The following is a 15,228-nucleotide window of genomic DNA, read 5'->3' as shown; positions in this document are numbered from 1 at the left end:
AAATGATATAATAATTGATCAACGTATTGATTTATTCTGCCTAACAGAAACCTGGTTACAGCAGGATGAATATGTTAGTTTAAATGAGTCAACACCCCCGAGTCACACTAACTGTCAGAATGCTCGTAGCACGGGCCGGGGCGGAGGATTAGCAGCAATCTTCCATTCCAGCTTATTAATTAATCAAAAACCTAGACAGAGCTTTAATTCATTTGAAAGCTTGTCTCTTAGTCTTGTCCATCCAAATTGGAAGTCCCAAAAACCAGTTTTATTTGTTATTATCTATCGTCCACCTGGTCGTTACTGTGAGTTTCTCTGTGAATTTTCAGACCTTTTGTCTGACTTAGTGCTTAGCTCAGATAATAGTGGGCGATTTTAACATCCACACAGATGCTGAGAATGACAGCCTTAACACTGCATTTAATCTATTATTAGACTCTATTGGCTTTGCTCAAAAAGTAAATGAGTCCACCCACCACTTTAATCATATCTTAGATCTTGTTCTGACTTATGGTATGGAAATAGAAGACTTAACAGTATTCCCTGAAAACTCCCTTCTGTCTGATCATTTTTTAATAACATTTACATTTACCCTGATGGACTACCCTGCAGTGGGGAATAAGTTTCATTACACTAGAAGTCTTTCAGAAAGCGCTGTAACTAGGTTTAAGGATATGATTCCTTCTTTATGTTCTCTAATGTCATATACCAACACAGAGCAGAGTAGCTACCTAAACTCTGTAAGGGAGTTAGAGTATCTCGTCAATATCCTCATTGAAGACAACTTTGGATGCTGTAGCTCCTCTGAAAAAGAGAGCTTTAAATCAGAAGTGTCTGACTCCGTGGTATAACTCACAAACTCGTAGCTTAAAGCAGATAACCCGTAAGTTGGAGAGGAAATGGCGTCTCACTAATTTAGAAGATCTTCACTTAGCCTGGAAAAAGAGTTTGTTGCTCTATAAAAAAGCCCTCCGTAAAGCTAGGACATCTTTCTACTCATCACTAATTGAAGAAAATAAGAACAACCCCAGGTTTCTTTTCAGCACTGTAGCCAGGCTGACAAAGAGTCAGAGCTCTATTGAGCTGAGTATTCCATTAACTTTAACTAGTAATGACTTCATGACTTTCTTTGCTAACAAAATTTTGACTATTAGAGAAAAATTACTCATAACCATCCCAAAGATGTATCGTTATCTTTGGCTGCTTTCAGTGATGCCGGTATTTGGTTAGACTCTTTCTCTCCGATTGTTCTGTCTGAGTTATTTTCATTAGTTACTTCATCCAAACCATCAACATGTTTATTAGACCCCATTCCTGCCAGGCTGCTCAAGGAAGTCCTACCATTATTTAGTGCTTCAATCTTAAATATGATCAATCTATCTTTGTTAGTTGGTTATGTACCACAGGCTTTTAAGGTGGCAGTAATTAAACCATTACTTAAAAAGCCATCACTTGACCCAGCTATCTTAGCTAATTATAGGCCAATCTCCAACCTTCCTTTTCTCTCAAAGATTCTTGAGAGGGTAGTTGTAAAACAGCTAACTGATCACCTGCAGAGGAATGGTCTATTTGAAGAGTTTCAGTCAGGTTTTAGAATTCATCATAGTACAGAAACAGCATTAGTGAAGGTTACAAATGATCTTCTTATGGCTTCGGACAGTGGACTTATCTCTGTGCTTGTTCTGTTGGACCTCAGTGCTGCTTTTGATACGTTGACCATAAAATTTTATTACAGAGATTAGAGCATGTCATAGGTATTAAAGGCACTGCGCTGCGGTGGTTTGAATCATATTTGTCTAATAGATTACAGTTTGTTCATGTTAATGGGGAATCTTCTTCACAGACTAAAGTTAATTATGGAGTTCCACAAGGTTCTGTGCTAGGACCAATTTTATTCACTTTATACATGCTTCCCTTAGGCAGTATTATTAGACGGTATTGCTTAAATTTTCATTGTTACGCAGATGATACCCAGCTTTATCTATCCATGAAGCCAGAGGATACACACCAATTGGCTGGACTGCAGGATTGTCTTGCAGACATAAAGACATGGATGACCTCTAATTTCCTGCTTTTAAACTCAGATAAAACTGAAGTTATTGTACTTGGCCCCACAAATCTTAGAAGCATGGTGTCTAACCAGATCTTTACTCTGGATGGCATTTCCCTGACCTCTAGTAATACTGTGAGAAATCTTGGAGTCATTTTTGATCAGGATATGTCATTCAAAGCGCATATTAAACAAATATGTAGGACTGCCTTTTTGCATTTACGCAATATCTCTAAAATCAGAAAGGTCTTGTCTCAGAGTGATGCTGAAAAACTAATTCATGCATTTATTTCCTCTAGGCTGGACTATTGTAATTCATTATTATCAGGTTGTCCTAAAAGTTCCCTAAAAAGCCTTCAGTTGGTTCAGAATGCTGCAGCTAGAGTACTGACGGGGACTAGCAGGAGAGAGCATATCTCACCCGTGTTGGCCTCTCTTCATTGGCTTCCTGTTGGTTCTAGAATAGAATTTAAAATTCTTCTTCTTACTTATAAGGTTTTGAATAATCAGGTCCCATCTTATCTTAGGGACCTCGTAGTACCATATTACCCCATTAGAGCGCTTCGCTCTCAGACTGCAGGCTTACTTGTAGTTCCTAGGGTTTGTAAGAGTAGAATGGGAGGCAGAGCCTTCAGCTTTCAGGCTCCTCTCCTGTGGAACCAGCTCCCAATTCAGATCAGGGAGACAGATACCCTCTCTACTTTTAAGATTAGGCTTAAAACTTTCCTTTTCGCTAAGGCTTATAGTTAGGGCTGGATCAGGTGACCCTGGACCATCCCTTGGTTATGCTGCTTTAGACATAGACTGTGGGGGGGTTCCCATGATGCACTGTTTCTTTCTCTTTTTGCTCCGTATGCATCACTCTGCATTTAATCATTAGTGATCGATCTCTGCCCCCCTCCACAGCATGTCTTTTTCCTGGTTCTTTCCCTCAGCCCCAACCAGTCTCAGCAGAAGACTGCCCCTCCCTGAGCCTGGTTCTGCTGGAGGTTTCTTCCTGTTAAAAGGGAGTTTTTCCTTCCCACTGTAGCCAAGTGCTTGCTCATAGGGGGTCGTTTTGACCGTTGGGGTTTTTCATAATTGTTGTATGGCCTTGCCTTACAATGTGGAGCGCCTTGGGGCAACTGTTTGTTGTGATTTGGCGCTATATAAAAAAAAAGTTGATTGATTGATTGATATATAACTAGATCAGTCAGAGTAGAGGCTGTGGAGTTTTCTGGAGCTTGGTTAAACTTTTAATCTATTTATTAAACATGTTGTGTGTATCAGGAATATTCAGGTTGTTTAAGATGAGTTTAGTGAAAAACCAGCAACAACAACAACAAAAAAATTCCTTCATTTGGCTCATTTAGCTTTTATGGTTTAAAAAAAAAAACGCTTTCAGCTCACTTTCATTTCATTATGTTCAACCTTCATAGTGGCTTCCTGCTCTTGGTTCAGGTCATCATTCTCTCCTTTTTCCACAACAAGTGACCACAACTCAGTGCATGAGTAAATGAACATGGCGCCTCGTGGTTTGATTTTTAAAAATGCTCTTTATATATATATATATATATATATATATATATATGGTATGTCCAAAATGGACTGTGTTGTGTTGTGTTCCATTTAGACTCCCAGGACGTACTGTGCAGCCAACACAGAAGATCTGGAAACTGTTATTGAGCACGTCCAGAGGACCAACAAAGCTGCTGCAGTCATGGCTGCTGGAGTATCAATGGGCGGGTAATGAAGACGCTGGCTATCAGCTGACTGGACATTTAGTGTTGGATTTCTCAAACAAAACCCACACTGTGACTGAAAGCTGTCACCTTACACACTGTGAGATTAGTAATGTGCCCAGTCCTCCTCACTCATGCTTATTACACTGTACAAAAGAACTAGTTGAGAACATTTAAAAACCTAACAGCCACCTGCACAGACTTCTCGAATTTTCTCAGTTTCCTTTTGATTTTGAACAAAAGTGATTACTTCATGTTAAAATGTAGTTATTATATTTCTATACAGTTCAGCTTCCAAATATTAATCTCATAAAGCTATGGCGATGACTTATTTTGTTAAACCAAATAAAAATGTCACTTTAACTGACGTTAGTGTTGAAGGCTGACACGGCACACCTGCTTAATTTCAGCTGGTAGAGTGTTCCACAAAATTGGTGCATGATACACAAATTTTCTACCACCTGCCATCTTCCAATTAATCAGAGGAACACACCGGCCTCCTGAGATCACAGTACATGTGCCAGTAGATAAGGCATCACCAGCTCAGCCAAATAAGAATGTTAGTGTCATGAAGGTATTTCACAATCTGCAATACCATAAAGTCTTATTTTTCAACAAACTTACTCTTTTAAGTTGCTCAAACAAGCAATGCTAAATTTATTTGAATCAATAATAAATTAAGCAAAGCTTATATCATGAGTTGGAATGGCGTGCGAGTCCAGAATGTTTTAGAACCTTAGCCCTCAACAGTTTTTAGAAGAGGAACTCAACCCATTTATTTCCTGTTAATTATGTTGTTTTCAATGTTAATTTACTGTCTCATTGTATTTATAAATTGTTTAGGTTCTTGTTATCATATCCACATTATTATTTTATTTTTACTTCTATTTTGTCATTTGATTTTTAAATGGACCACAACAGAGATCAGTGTTTTCACTTTCTTATGTCATCCATGTATTTTTAACATATTTAAAATTATATTATGTACTTGCATTGAACTTACTAAATAAAATCACTCACTGCATGCACGCTTTTAATATAAGGATGACTTACCACCTCCTGCTGGAATGGTGAGTCCAGAAAGTACTTAGCAACATCCATTATTCAGTGTTGTTAGCTAATATCCGTAGCTTCTCCAAAATTATTAGTCCTGTCAACTTTCCGTTTTTGCAGCATTCATTCTTGACCCAAAATACAAAAGCATACCAAACAGCTAATGTCAGCTCTCCCTGGTTTCGCTGTGATCAAAGCCATACACACGTACACAGAGGCTACTTGGCTATTATAATATAGATTCCTTCAGCTCGTCCCTTTGTTTTTTTTGTTTTTACAGCAGATCCTAGATGGATCTGTTTGTTGATTTGGCAGACATTTTACGGCACATGTAAGTTCTGATGCAACTCTACATTACGTGGAGAATGAGTAGGGTTGGCTTTGAGCCTTATGCAGTGTAAATAAGTACATTAACCACTTGGCCATTAAATATATTTGCCTCGGCAGCAGCATATCACTTTAAGTAAACCTTTAAACTTTGGTTGATCCAAAGGTTGATCATTGCGATGCAAAAAGTTCTAAATGGCTGTGTAGCCGATTGCCTTAAAACTTTTCTAAACATTTTTTTTCTGTTATACAGTGTACATCTGTTCTGGGAATTAATGCCCAATGATTTATATTGACAAATCTATGTAGAATCTGTTAAATTGAAAATGTGTGAATAAGTGCACCTTTAATCAAATCATATTATATTTCCACCCTGTTATAAAGAAGTGGTATATGTACACTCAACAAAAATATAAACGCAACACTTTTGGTTTTGCTCCCATTTTGTATGAGATGAACTCAAAGATCTAAAACTTTTTCCACATACACAATATCACCATTTCCCTCAAATATTGTTCACAAACCAGTCTAAATGTGTGATAGTGAGCACTTCTCCTTTGCTGAGATAATCCATCCTACCTCACAGGTGTGCCGTATCAAGATGCTGATTAGACACCATGATTAGTGCACAGGTGTGCCTTAGACTGCCCACAATAAAAGGCCACTCTGAAAGGTGCAGTTTTATCACACAGCACAATGCCACAGATGTCGCAAGATTTGAGGGAGCGTGCAATTGGCATGCTGACAGCAGGAATGTCAACCAGAGCTGTTGCTCGTGTATTGAGTGTTCATTTCTCTACCATAAGCCGTCTCCAAAGGCGTTTCAGAGAATTTGACAGTACATCTAACCCGCCTCACAACCGCAGACCATGTGTAACCACACCAGCCCAGGACCTCCACATCCAGCATGTTCACCTCCAAGATCGTCTGAGACCAGCCACTCTGACAGCTGCTGAAACAATCGGTTTGCATAACCAAAGAATTTCTGCACAGACTGTCAGAAACCATCTCAGGGAAGCTCATCTGCATGCTCGTCATCCTCATTGGGGTCTCGACCTGACTCCAGTTCGTCGTCGTAACCGACTTGAGTGGGCAAATGCTCACATTCGCTGGCGTTTGGCACGTTGGAGAGGTGTTCTCTTCACGGATGAATCCCGGTTCACACTGTCCAGGGCAGATGGCAGACAGCGTGTGCGGCATCGTGTGGGTGAGCGGTTTTCTGATGTCAATGTTGTGGATCGAGTGGCCCATGATAGCGGCGGGGTTATGGTATGGGCAGGCGTCTGTTATGGATGAAGAACACAGGTGCATTTTATTGATGGCATTTTGAATGCAAGGAGATACCGTGACGAGATCCTGAGGCCCATTGTTGTGCCATACATCCAAGAACATCACCTCATGTTGCAGCAGGTTAATGCATGGCCCCATGTTGCAAGGATCTGTACACAATTCTTGGAAGCTGAAAATGTCCCAGTTCTTGCATGGCTGGCATACTCACCGGACATGTCACCCATTGAGCATGTTTGGGATGCTCTGGACTGGCGTATACGGCCGTGTACCAGTTCCTGCCAATATCCAGCAACTTCACACAGCCATTGAAGAGGAGTGGACCAACATTCCACAGGCCACAATTGACAACCTGATCAACTCTATGCGAAGGAGATGTGTTGCACTGCATGAGGCAAATGGTGGTCAATCAATCAACCAACATTTATTTATAAAGCGCTTTACAGCACCGACTGGTGTCCAAAGTGCTTAACATTAAAAACACAAATTTACAAAATAAAACACAAAATAAAATTTTAAAACATAAAAACAGAACATGTCACCTCCCCACTAAGTGTTAAAAGCCAATTTAAATAAATAAGTCTTTAACTTAGATTTAAAAAGTGCTAGGTCAGGAATAGTACGTAACTCAAGAGGTAGCTCATTCCACAGTCTGGGGCCAGCTACCGTGAAAGCATGATCACCCCAGCGTTTATATCTTGACCTTGGAACATCTAAGTAAAGCTGGCCAGACGCCCTTAACGTCCTACTGTAGGTGCGCAAAGTTAAAATTTCAGACAAGTAGGGAGGTGCAAGGCCATAAATAGCTTTAAAAAACAAACATTAAAATTTTAAAATCAATTCTTAAACGAACTGGAAGCCAGTGGAGTGAGTATAGGATGGGCGCAATATGCTCACGTCTAGAACTGTTTGTCAAAAGACGAGCAGCAGCATTCTGCACCAACTGGAGACGCACAAGAGACGACTGATTAATGCCTGCATAAAGTGCATTACAATAATCAAGTCTGGAGCTGATGAAAGCATGAATGGCCGTCTCAAGATCACGTCTACTGAGAAAGTGCTTTATTTTAGCCAAGAGGCGAAGTTGGAAAAAACTAGCTTTGACAACAGAATTTATCTGTTGATCGAACCTCAAACAGCTGTCAAATATCACTCCCAAATTCTTGACAGCTGGTTTTACATAGTTAGCCAAAGCACCAAAATTTGGTGTTACCACATTTGGTATGCCAGTGCGCTCAAACACCATGATCTCAGTTTTACCATCATTCAGGTAAAGGAAGTTTCGGGACAGCCACTGCTTTACATCACGAATACAATTAAATAATGATGACAAAGCATCACTCCCATTAGTCCTCACAGGCAGATAGATTTGCAGATCTGCATAACAATGAAAGGACAAATTGTGCTGGGTTATAATTGACCCCAATGGCAGAATGTACAAAGAAAATAGAATCGGCCCAAGGACAGATCCCTGCGGCACTCCACAGCACAGAGGAGCAGTTGATGAGGAAAGGTCCCCAATCATGACAGAAAAGCTCCTTTCAGCCAAATATGATCTAAACCACTCAAGTGCAGTACCATGAATGCCAATAAAATGTTCCAACCGGGAAACACGTACTGTGTGATCCACAGTATCAAAGGCTGCTGTGAGGTCCAACAGAACCAGCACAGCAGGATTCCCTGCATCCACCGACAGAGTAATATCATTATGAACTTTTAAAAGTGCTGACTCAGTGCTGTGTCGCGATCTAAACCCAGACTGGAATTTTTCAAGGATGAGATTGTCTTCTAAAAATGATTGTAACTGTAAAAAGACAACCTTTTCTAAAACCTTAGATAGAAATGGCAGATGAGAGACAGGTCTAAAATTGGATAAAACTGATGAGTCCAGGTGAGGTTTTTTAAGAAGAGGTCGAACCACAGCATGTTTAAAAGCAGCTGGAACAGACCCTGATCTAAGACAAGCATTGATAAAAGTTAGGAGACCCGCCCCAACAGTATTAAAAACCTCCTTCTGCACCTTAGCTGGAACAACATCAAAAGGACAACTTGTAGATTTTATGTGTTTTACAACATCAGCGAGAGATGCAAAAGAAATGGGCTCAAACTGTTCGAGCACAGCAGAATGTGCATGAGGAGCAGACAACTCAACATTACAGTTCTGATCAGCGTTCTGTCTGACTGATGAAACCTTATCAATAAAAAACTGAAGAAACTCCTCACAGGTTGTAGTTGTAGCGTCCAACAAAACAGGTGTGTGGATTTACAACTGAGTTTATAGTCTGAAATAACACAGTGGGACGATGACAACTGCTCGAAATAATATGAGACAGATATTGTGCTTTTGCCTCCTTCACAGCCTTCTGATAGTCAGTTAGACTGTCCCTCAGAAAACCCAGAGACACCTGTAGTTTGTCCTTTTTCCATTTTCTCTCCGCCCGTCTGCAGCGTTGCCTGAGGGCACGGGTCGTGGCATTTAACCAAGGGTCGGATTTTGATTTCCTGGATTTGCAGCGCATCGGTGCAACAGAGTCCAAAATGACTGTGCATGTAGAGTGGAAAGAAGAGAGGATGTTATCTGGGAGTAATGGAGAAACCAGTCCATTCATGGCATAAAACTGAGAGTCCATGAAGGCAGCAGCAAAGTCCCCCGTTGTCGAGCAGGTGACCAAACGGCGGCAAGAGACAGGAACAAGTGGCTTACTAGCAGATGGAGGAGCAATAAATTCAAAAATAACAGGAAAGTGATCTGAAATAGCAATGTCTGATATGTCCTTAAGTGAAACTGAGAGCCCAAAATAAATAACCAGGTCCAAGGTGTGTCCAAGATTATGTGTTGGTCCATCCACAACTTGTGTTAGACCAAAAGAGTTCAGGAGGCTTTTAAAATCATCAGCCAGCTGATTAGAAGGACAACAGATATGAATATTAAAATCACCACAGACCAAAAATTTGTCATATTTTGGGATAAAATCTGCCAGAAACTCAGAAAACTCCTGAATAAAACCCTTATTAAATTTTGGTGGACGATAAACAACAGCACAGAGCACAGGACAGTCGAACTCCATCACAAACAACTGAAGTTCAAAAGTGGAGTAGACATTAGAAGATAAAAATCGGCATTTAAAACTGTCTTTAAAAATCGTGGCCACACCACCGCCTCGATCTGATGCTTGCGGGGAGCTGAAAAACGAGCAGCCGGGGGGGAGGAGCTCAGAAAAGGCGCTATTTTCACCTGGTTTCAACCAGGTCTCCGTTAACAGGAGAAAGTCCAGATCACGACTGGAGAAAAAGTCATTCAAAATGAAAGTCTTACTTGTGAGTGACCTTGTGTTGACGAGTGCCACACGGACTGAGCGCACGTCAGTCTGCTGCGAGACACGACTGAGCGGGCGCAGGTTCTCCTGCACGCAGCCACGACTGCAGCTCCTCACAGGACGGCGACGCGGAAGTGGAGACCCGGCACCCCGGACAACCGGCCGGAACCACCGATAGCGAAAACTCAGGGAACACCACACGTCGTAGCCGTCATATGGTGTGAAGAATCCGGCTATGAATTGTCGTGGAGCATGTTTGCAGGAAACAGCCAGGCACACTCTGAGCCGAACACGGACTCCTCCTCTCTTTCCACATCCTCTGCGACGCAGACGCCGAGGCAACACGCCAAGCGGCCGGCGTAGAAAGTCTGGTACGGACGCTAAGACAGGCGGCGGGGGCAGCCGCGTCCCTGGCCGTCCGCCCGAGCCAGTAACAGCGAAATTCTCCAGCGAAACCCGAACGCTGATAAGAGTCTGGCGATCATACACCAGGAGCGGTGACACATTCCATGCAACAAAGTGTAAAAACAATAAAAACGACACTAAAAGAAGCGAATACCGACGGCAGGCCACATACAACGGCGCCATCTTCAACGGACCTTTGAAGATGGTCACACCAGATACTGACTGGTATCCCCCCCAATAAAACAAAACTGCACCTTTCAGAGTGGCCTTTTATTGTGGACAGTCTAAGGCACACCTGTGCACTAATCATGGTGTCTAATCAGCATCTTGATATGGCACACCTGTGAGGTGGGATGGATTATCTCAGCAAAGGAGAAGTGCTCACTATCACAGATTTAGACTGGTTTGTGAACAATATTTGAGGGAAATGGTGATATTGTGTATGTGGAAAAAGTTTTAGATCTTTGAGTTCATCTCATACAAAATGGGAGCAAAACCAAAAGTGTTGCGTTTATATTTTTGTTGAGTGTAGTTGTGTGGTGGTGGAATGAGCATGTGTTCATTCCAGTTGTTAACTGCGTCAAAGGCAGTGTTGTTACCTCACAGCGTTAATCCTGTGAATTCAAAAACAGGTAAAAAAGAAGAAACATCTACTTTATGTCCTCCTTTTTCCTTGCATTCTGTCTATATTCAGGATGATGCTGGCCAACTACTTGGGACGCAAGGGCAGGGAAACTTGCCTGAAGGCGGTTGTCATTTTCTCAGCAGGCTGGGATGTATTTGAGTGCACGGCGTCCCTGGAGAAACCCCTGGATCGTTTCCTCTTTAACTCCTACCTCACAGGCTGCCTACAAGCTGCTGTGCACAGGTCAGCAGGGGCCAGAATAGCACCAGTCTTAACTAGTTTCTGGTGACCAGTTGGATAGGCATGCTGGGAGCTTAGATAACCAAGATTAACACATGACTGTGCCCATGAATCAGTGCAAAACAAAAATATATGGAGTTTTGTCATTTAAAATATTGAGACAAGTAGGTATGGTTTAGCACTGTTGCCTCAAAATGAGAAGGTCCCATCTTTACTGGTGACCTGATCCTTTCCGTATCATGTTTGCATGTTCTCCCCGTGTTTGCATGGGTTCCCTCTGGGTTGTCCAGCTTCCTTCCACTTTCAAAAACATCCAGGTTAGGTGAATTGGTGATTCTAAATTGAGCTTCTCTTTCAGTGTGTCAGCCTTACAATACATTGGATGCATGTCCAGGGTGCACCCCCCCCCCCCCCCCCCCCCCCAAATGGTGACCCTTAGTTGGAATAAATGGTTTTACAAAATGATGTAGCAGAAATTGGTTTTAATTTAACGATACAACTGCATCGATTCACAGCCCCCTAGATTGATCTACATGCACTATGAACCGGCTGATGAGACAAAATTTGTGTTGTTGGCTGAGTGAAGTTGTTGCTACTTACATATCTTCACATCCTGATAAATGCTCAGTGGTTAGCGTGAGACTGTTGCAGCTTCAGAACAGCAAAGTCACTTTAAGAAAGGAGGCAAATGCCCATTTTCCCTGCTACACTATGCCACTTGTGGCTGGCGCACCACTGCCTTGTATCTGTGGTGAACAAAAAGTGAGCAGAGTCGGTGCGAGTGGGATGCAACACAGTAGTAAAAACCTGAAGATCCCTAATCTTTAGTGAAATATGTATTTGTAGGTAAACAATGCCTCTTTTGGCTTATTCTCATTTATCCTGGAAAATAAATGTCCGTCAAAGAAAGAATTGTATTGGATTGCATCGTATCGCGCCAAAGCGAATGATCCCATAATGATAATTGTCGCCCCTGATTTGTATCGTAGCCCATGTATCTAGATGCATATCTGATTGTTTTCTAAGGGAGAGATACATATACCCCGGTATGTTATGATGGAGGAGCTAGAGCAGGCAGAGTAATGCTACTTTGATTATTGCACTTGACTGTTTAGTGTGTTGTTAGAATATTATATATTTCAGATGCAATTCATTTCATGTCACTGGTTTTTACTCTCACCTTCAGACACAGAGGAGTGCTTGAAAAGTGCTACGACATTGATCATGTCATGAAGGTAGGAACGGATTCCCACAACAGCATTATATGTTGAGACACCTACAATCTCATCGACATGTTTCCTTTGCCTTGCGACATGGCAACAGGCAAAGACTATCCGAGAGTTTGACGAGAGGTTCACCTCCGTAATGTTTGGATATCCGACCAATGAAGACTACTATCATGATGCCAGCCCGGTCCACAAGCTCAAATCCGTGCAGGTGCCAATGCTGTGTCTGAACGCTGCTGATGATGTCTTTTCTCCTTCTCACGGTGAGTCGCGGACACCACTGAGATTTCCTGTCAAGTTTGAACACTCTAACAAACCCCCTCCCCCATTAAAAAAATAAAGAAATAAAAATACTCAACCATCCTGATTCCTTAGAGATACTACTAACTAGGCAGAATATCTGACCAGGACTTGAATGCTTTGTTTTACTTGCAGCCATTCCAGTTGAAGCTGTGAAGCAGAACCCCAACTTGGCCCTGCTCATCACGTATCGTGGTGGCCACATTGGGTTCCTGGAGGGACTGTGGCCCCGCCAGAGCACTTACATGGACCGAGTCTTCAAGCAGTTTGCTAAGGCAGTCATCGAACAGGGCAGTCGACTCAGAGACCTTTCGTGATAGGAGAACTTCAAAATGTGTTTGTCTGATTTTACTTCGTTACCTTGTCGTTCTGTCCTGTCCTCTTCTGTACCATTTTCTTATTTTACAGCTATTTTCTCTTCATTTCTTGTCCAACCTCCGTCTTACCTTTCTGGCCTCTCTATCAACAAGATTGTCATTTTCTTTGTTTGACCTTTGTTTGCTTTGTCTCTTCTCTCTTGTCCTCCTTATTGTGTCCCATCCTTCAGTCCTGTCAACTTAATCCCTTTCAGTTTTGAGTTTTTACACCTGTTTGTAGTGGTAGCAGGTGGGTGTTTTGTTTTCATCACCATGATTCAATCCTTCCATATTCATTGGTTCGATTTGGACAAAAATTTGGTGGAATGATTTAAGCCAATGTTACAGAGAATAGATTTTTGGGAAAAATCAATTAAAAGTCAAGGTCGCAGGCCAAGGTTAAACTTTAGACCCAATGCTTAAAAAGTATGGCTATTTTGACAAATTTATTAATGAAACAGCTATGGCTACTATGAACAACTAATATAAAGTTATTTCTATTGGCCACATGACTTTTGACCTTGGGTGACTTCGAAAGGTTAACCACAAGGTCAGAACTGTTTAACTCAAACAGTTTGGAACCAATATGGATTAAACACAGTAGAAAGGTTGTGTATCAGTCAGTAAGAAATGAGCAAGAACAGCAACCCCTCCACTATCCTGGAGATGCATCCTCTGCAAAATATCCAAGAGTCTGCCTCTCCAGGATAGGACACATCGCACTCCAGTGGAGTCACAGAAGAAGGGATCACCGTCACCCAAAAGATGCACCATCATAAGCTAAGCCACATAAAGTTTTAATTTAGGATAAAACTGGGCAATGGTCTAAGCTACACAAAGCTACAGTTTATGTTGTCACTGAATGAAAAATAAATAATTTGCATGTATGTTTGTCAAATGTGTACAGATCACAGCAAAGTGATCATGTCTCTGATTAGTCCTTCTTTTTGGCTGCTGCCTTTAGGGGGTCACCCTTTTCCCCTCCCAATCCTGTCCATTTTTGTCACTCCCAAAGTAAATCTCAGCATTTTCAACTCTGCTTACTATAGTTCTGACTCCTGTCTTTTTGTTTGTGCCACTGCCTCTACGGTACAGTGCATCCAGAAAGTATTCACAGCTCTTCACATTTTCCACATTTTGTTATGGTACAGCCGTATTCCAAAATGGATGAAATTAATTTTTACCCAAAATTCCACACACAATACCCCATAATAACATTGTGAAAAAGTTTTGTTTTTTTAGACTTTTGCAAATTCTTTAAAAATGAAAACTAAGAAATCACATGTACATAAGTATTCACAGCCTTTGCCATGAAGATCAAAATTGACCTCAAGTGCATCCTGTTTCCACTGATCATCCTTGAGATTTAATTAACTTAATTGGAGTCCACCTGGGGTAAATTCAGTTGATTGGACATAATTTAGAAAGACACACATGCGCCTACATATAAGGTGCCACAGTTGGCAGTGCATGTCAGAGCACAAACCAAACATGAAGTCAAAGGAAGTATTTGTAGACCTTTGAGACCAGATTGTCTCAAGGCACAGATCTGGGGGTACAGAAACATTTCTGGTGCTTTGAGCACAGTGGCATCCATCATCCGTAAATGGAAAAAGTTGGGATCCACCGGGACACTTTCTAGAACTGGCCACCAGTCTAATCTGAGCGATCAGCGGAGAAGGGCCTTAGTCACGGAGGTGACCAAGAACCCTGAGGGTCTCACTCTGTCAGAGCTCCAGCATTCCTCTGTGGAGAGAGGAGAACCTTGCAGAAGGACAACCATCTCTGCAGCAATCCACCAGTCTCGCCTGTATGGTAGAGTGGCGAGATGGAAGCCACTCCTTAGTAAAAGGCACATGACAGCCCACCTGGAGTTTGCCAAAAGGCACCTGAAGGACTCTCAGACCATGAGAAACAAAATTTTCTGGTCTGATGAGACAAAGATTGAACTCTTTGGTGTGAATGCCAGGCATCATGTTTGGAGGAAACCAGACACCATCCCTACAGTAAAGCATGGTGGTGGCAGCATCATGCTGTGGGGATGTTTTTCAGCAGCAGGACCTGAGAGACTAATCAGGATTGAGGGAAAGATGAGTGCAGCAATGTACAGAGACATCCTGGATGAAAACTTGCACCAGAGCGCTCTTGACCTCAGACTGGGGTGACGGTTCATCTTTCAGCAGGACAATGACCCTAAACACACAGCCAAGATCTCAAAGGAGTGGCTTCAGGGCAAATCTGAATGTCCTTGAGTGGCCCAGCCAGAGCCCAGACGTGAATCCGATTGAACATCTAATTTAATTTATTTCATTTATATAGCA

The 15,228-nt window shown here is 41.9% G+C and overlaps 1 protein-coding gene across 1 annotated transcript in view; it reads left to right on the top strand.

Moving 5' to 3' along the window:
* Positions 1-13,753, top strand: part of abhd3 (abhydrolase domain containing 3, phospholipase) — a 39,651-nt gene extending 25,898 nt beyond the window's left edge. Inside the window, exons 5-9 of the mRNA XM_034183894.1 lie at positions 3,663-3,775; positions 10,855-11,028; positions 12,212-12,260; positions 12,349-12,514; positions 12,687-13,753. Of these exons, the coding sequence (XP_034039785.1) occupies positions 3,663-3,775; positions 10,855-11,028; positions 12,212-12,260; positions 12,349-12,514; positions 12,687-12,868 (684 nt within the window). The 3' untranslated portion in view covers positions 12,869-13,753. The remainder of the gene's footprint in view (positions 1-3,662; positions 3,776-10,854; positions 11,029-12,211; positions 12,261-12,348; positions 12,515-12,686) is intronic.
* The last annotated feature ends 1,475 nt before the right edge of the window (positions 13,754-15,228 follow it).

Source organism: Thalassophryne amazonica, chromosome 12 (assembly GCF_902500255.1).
Source record: "Thalassophryne amazonica chromosome 12, fThaAma1.1, whole genome shotgun sequence".
Lineage (NCBI taxonomy): Eukaryota > Metazoa > Chordata > Actinopteri > Batrachoidiformes > Batrachoididae > Thalassophryne > Thalassophryne amazonica.
This window is presented reverse-complemented; position numbering and strand designations above follow the sequence as displayed.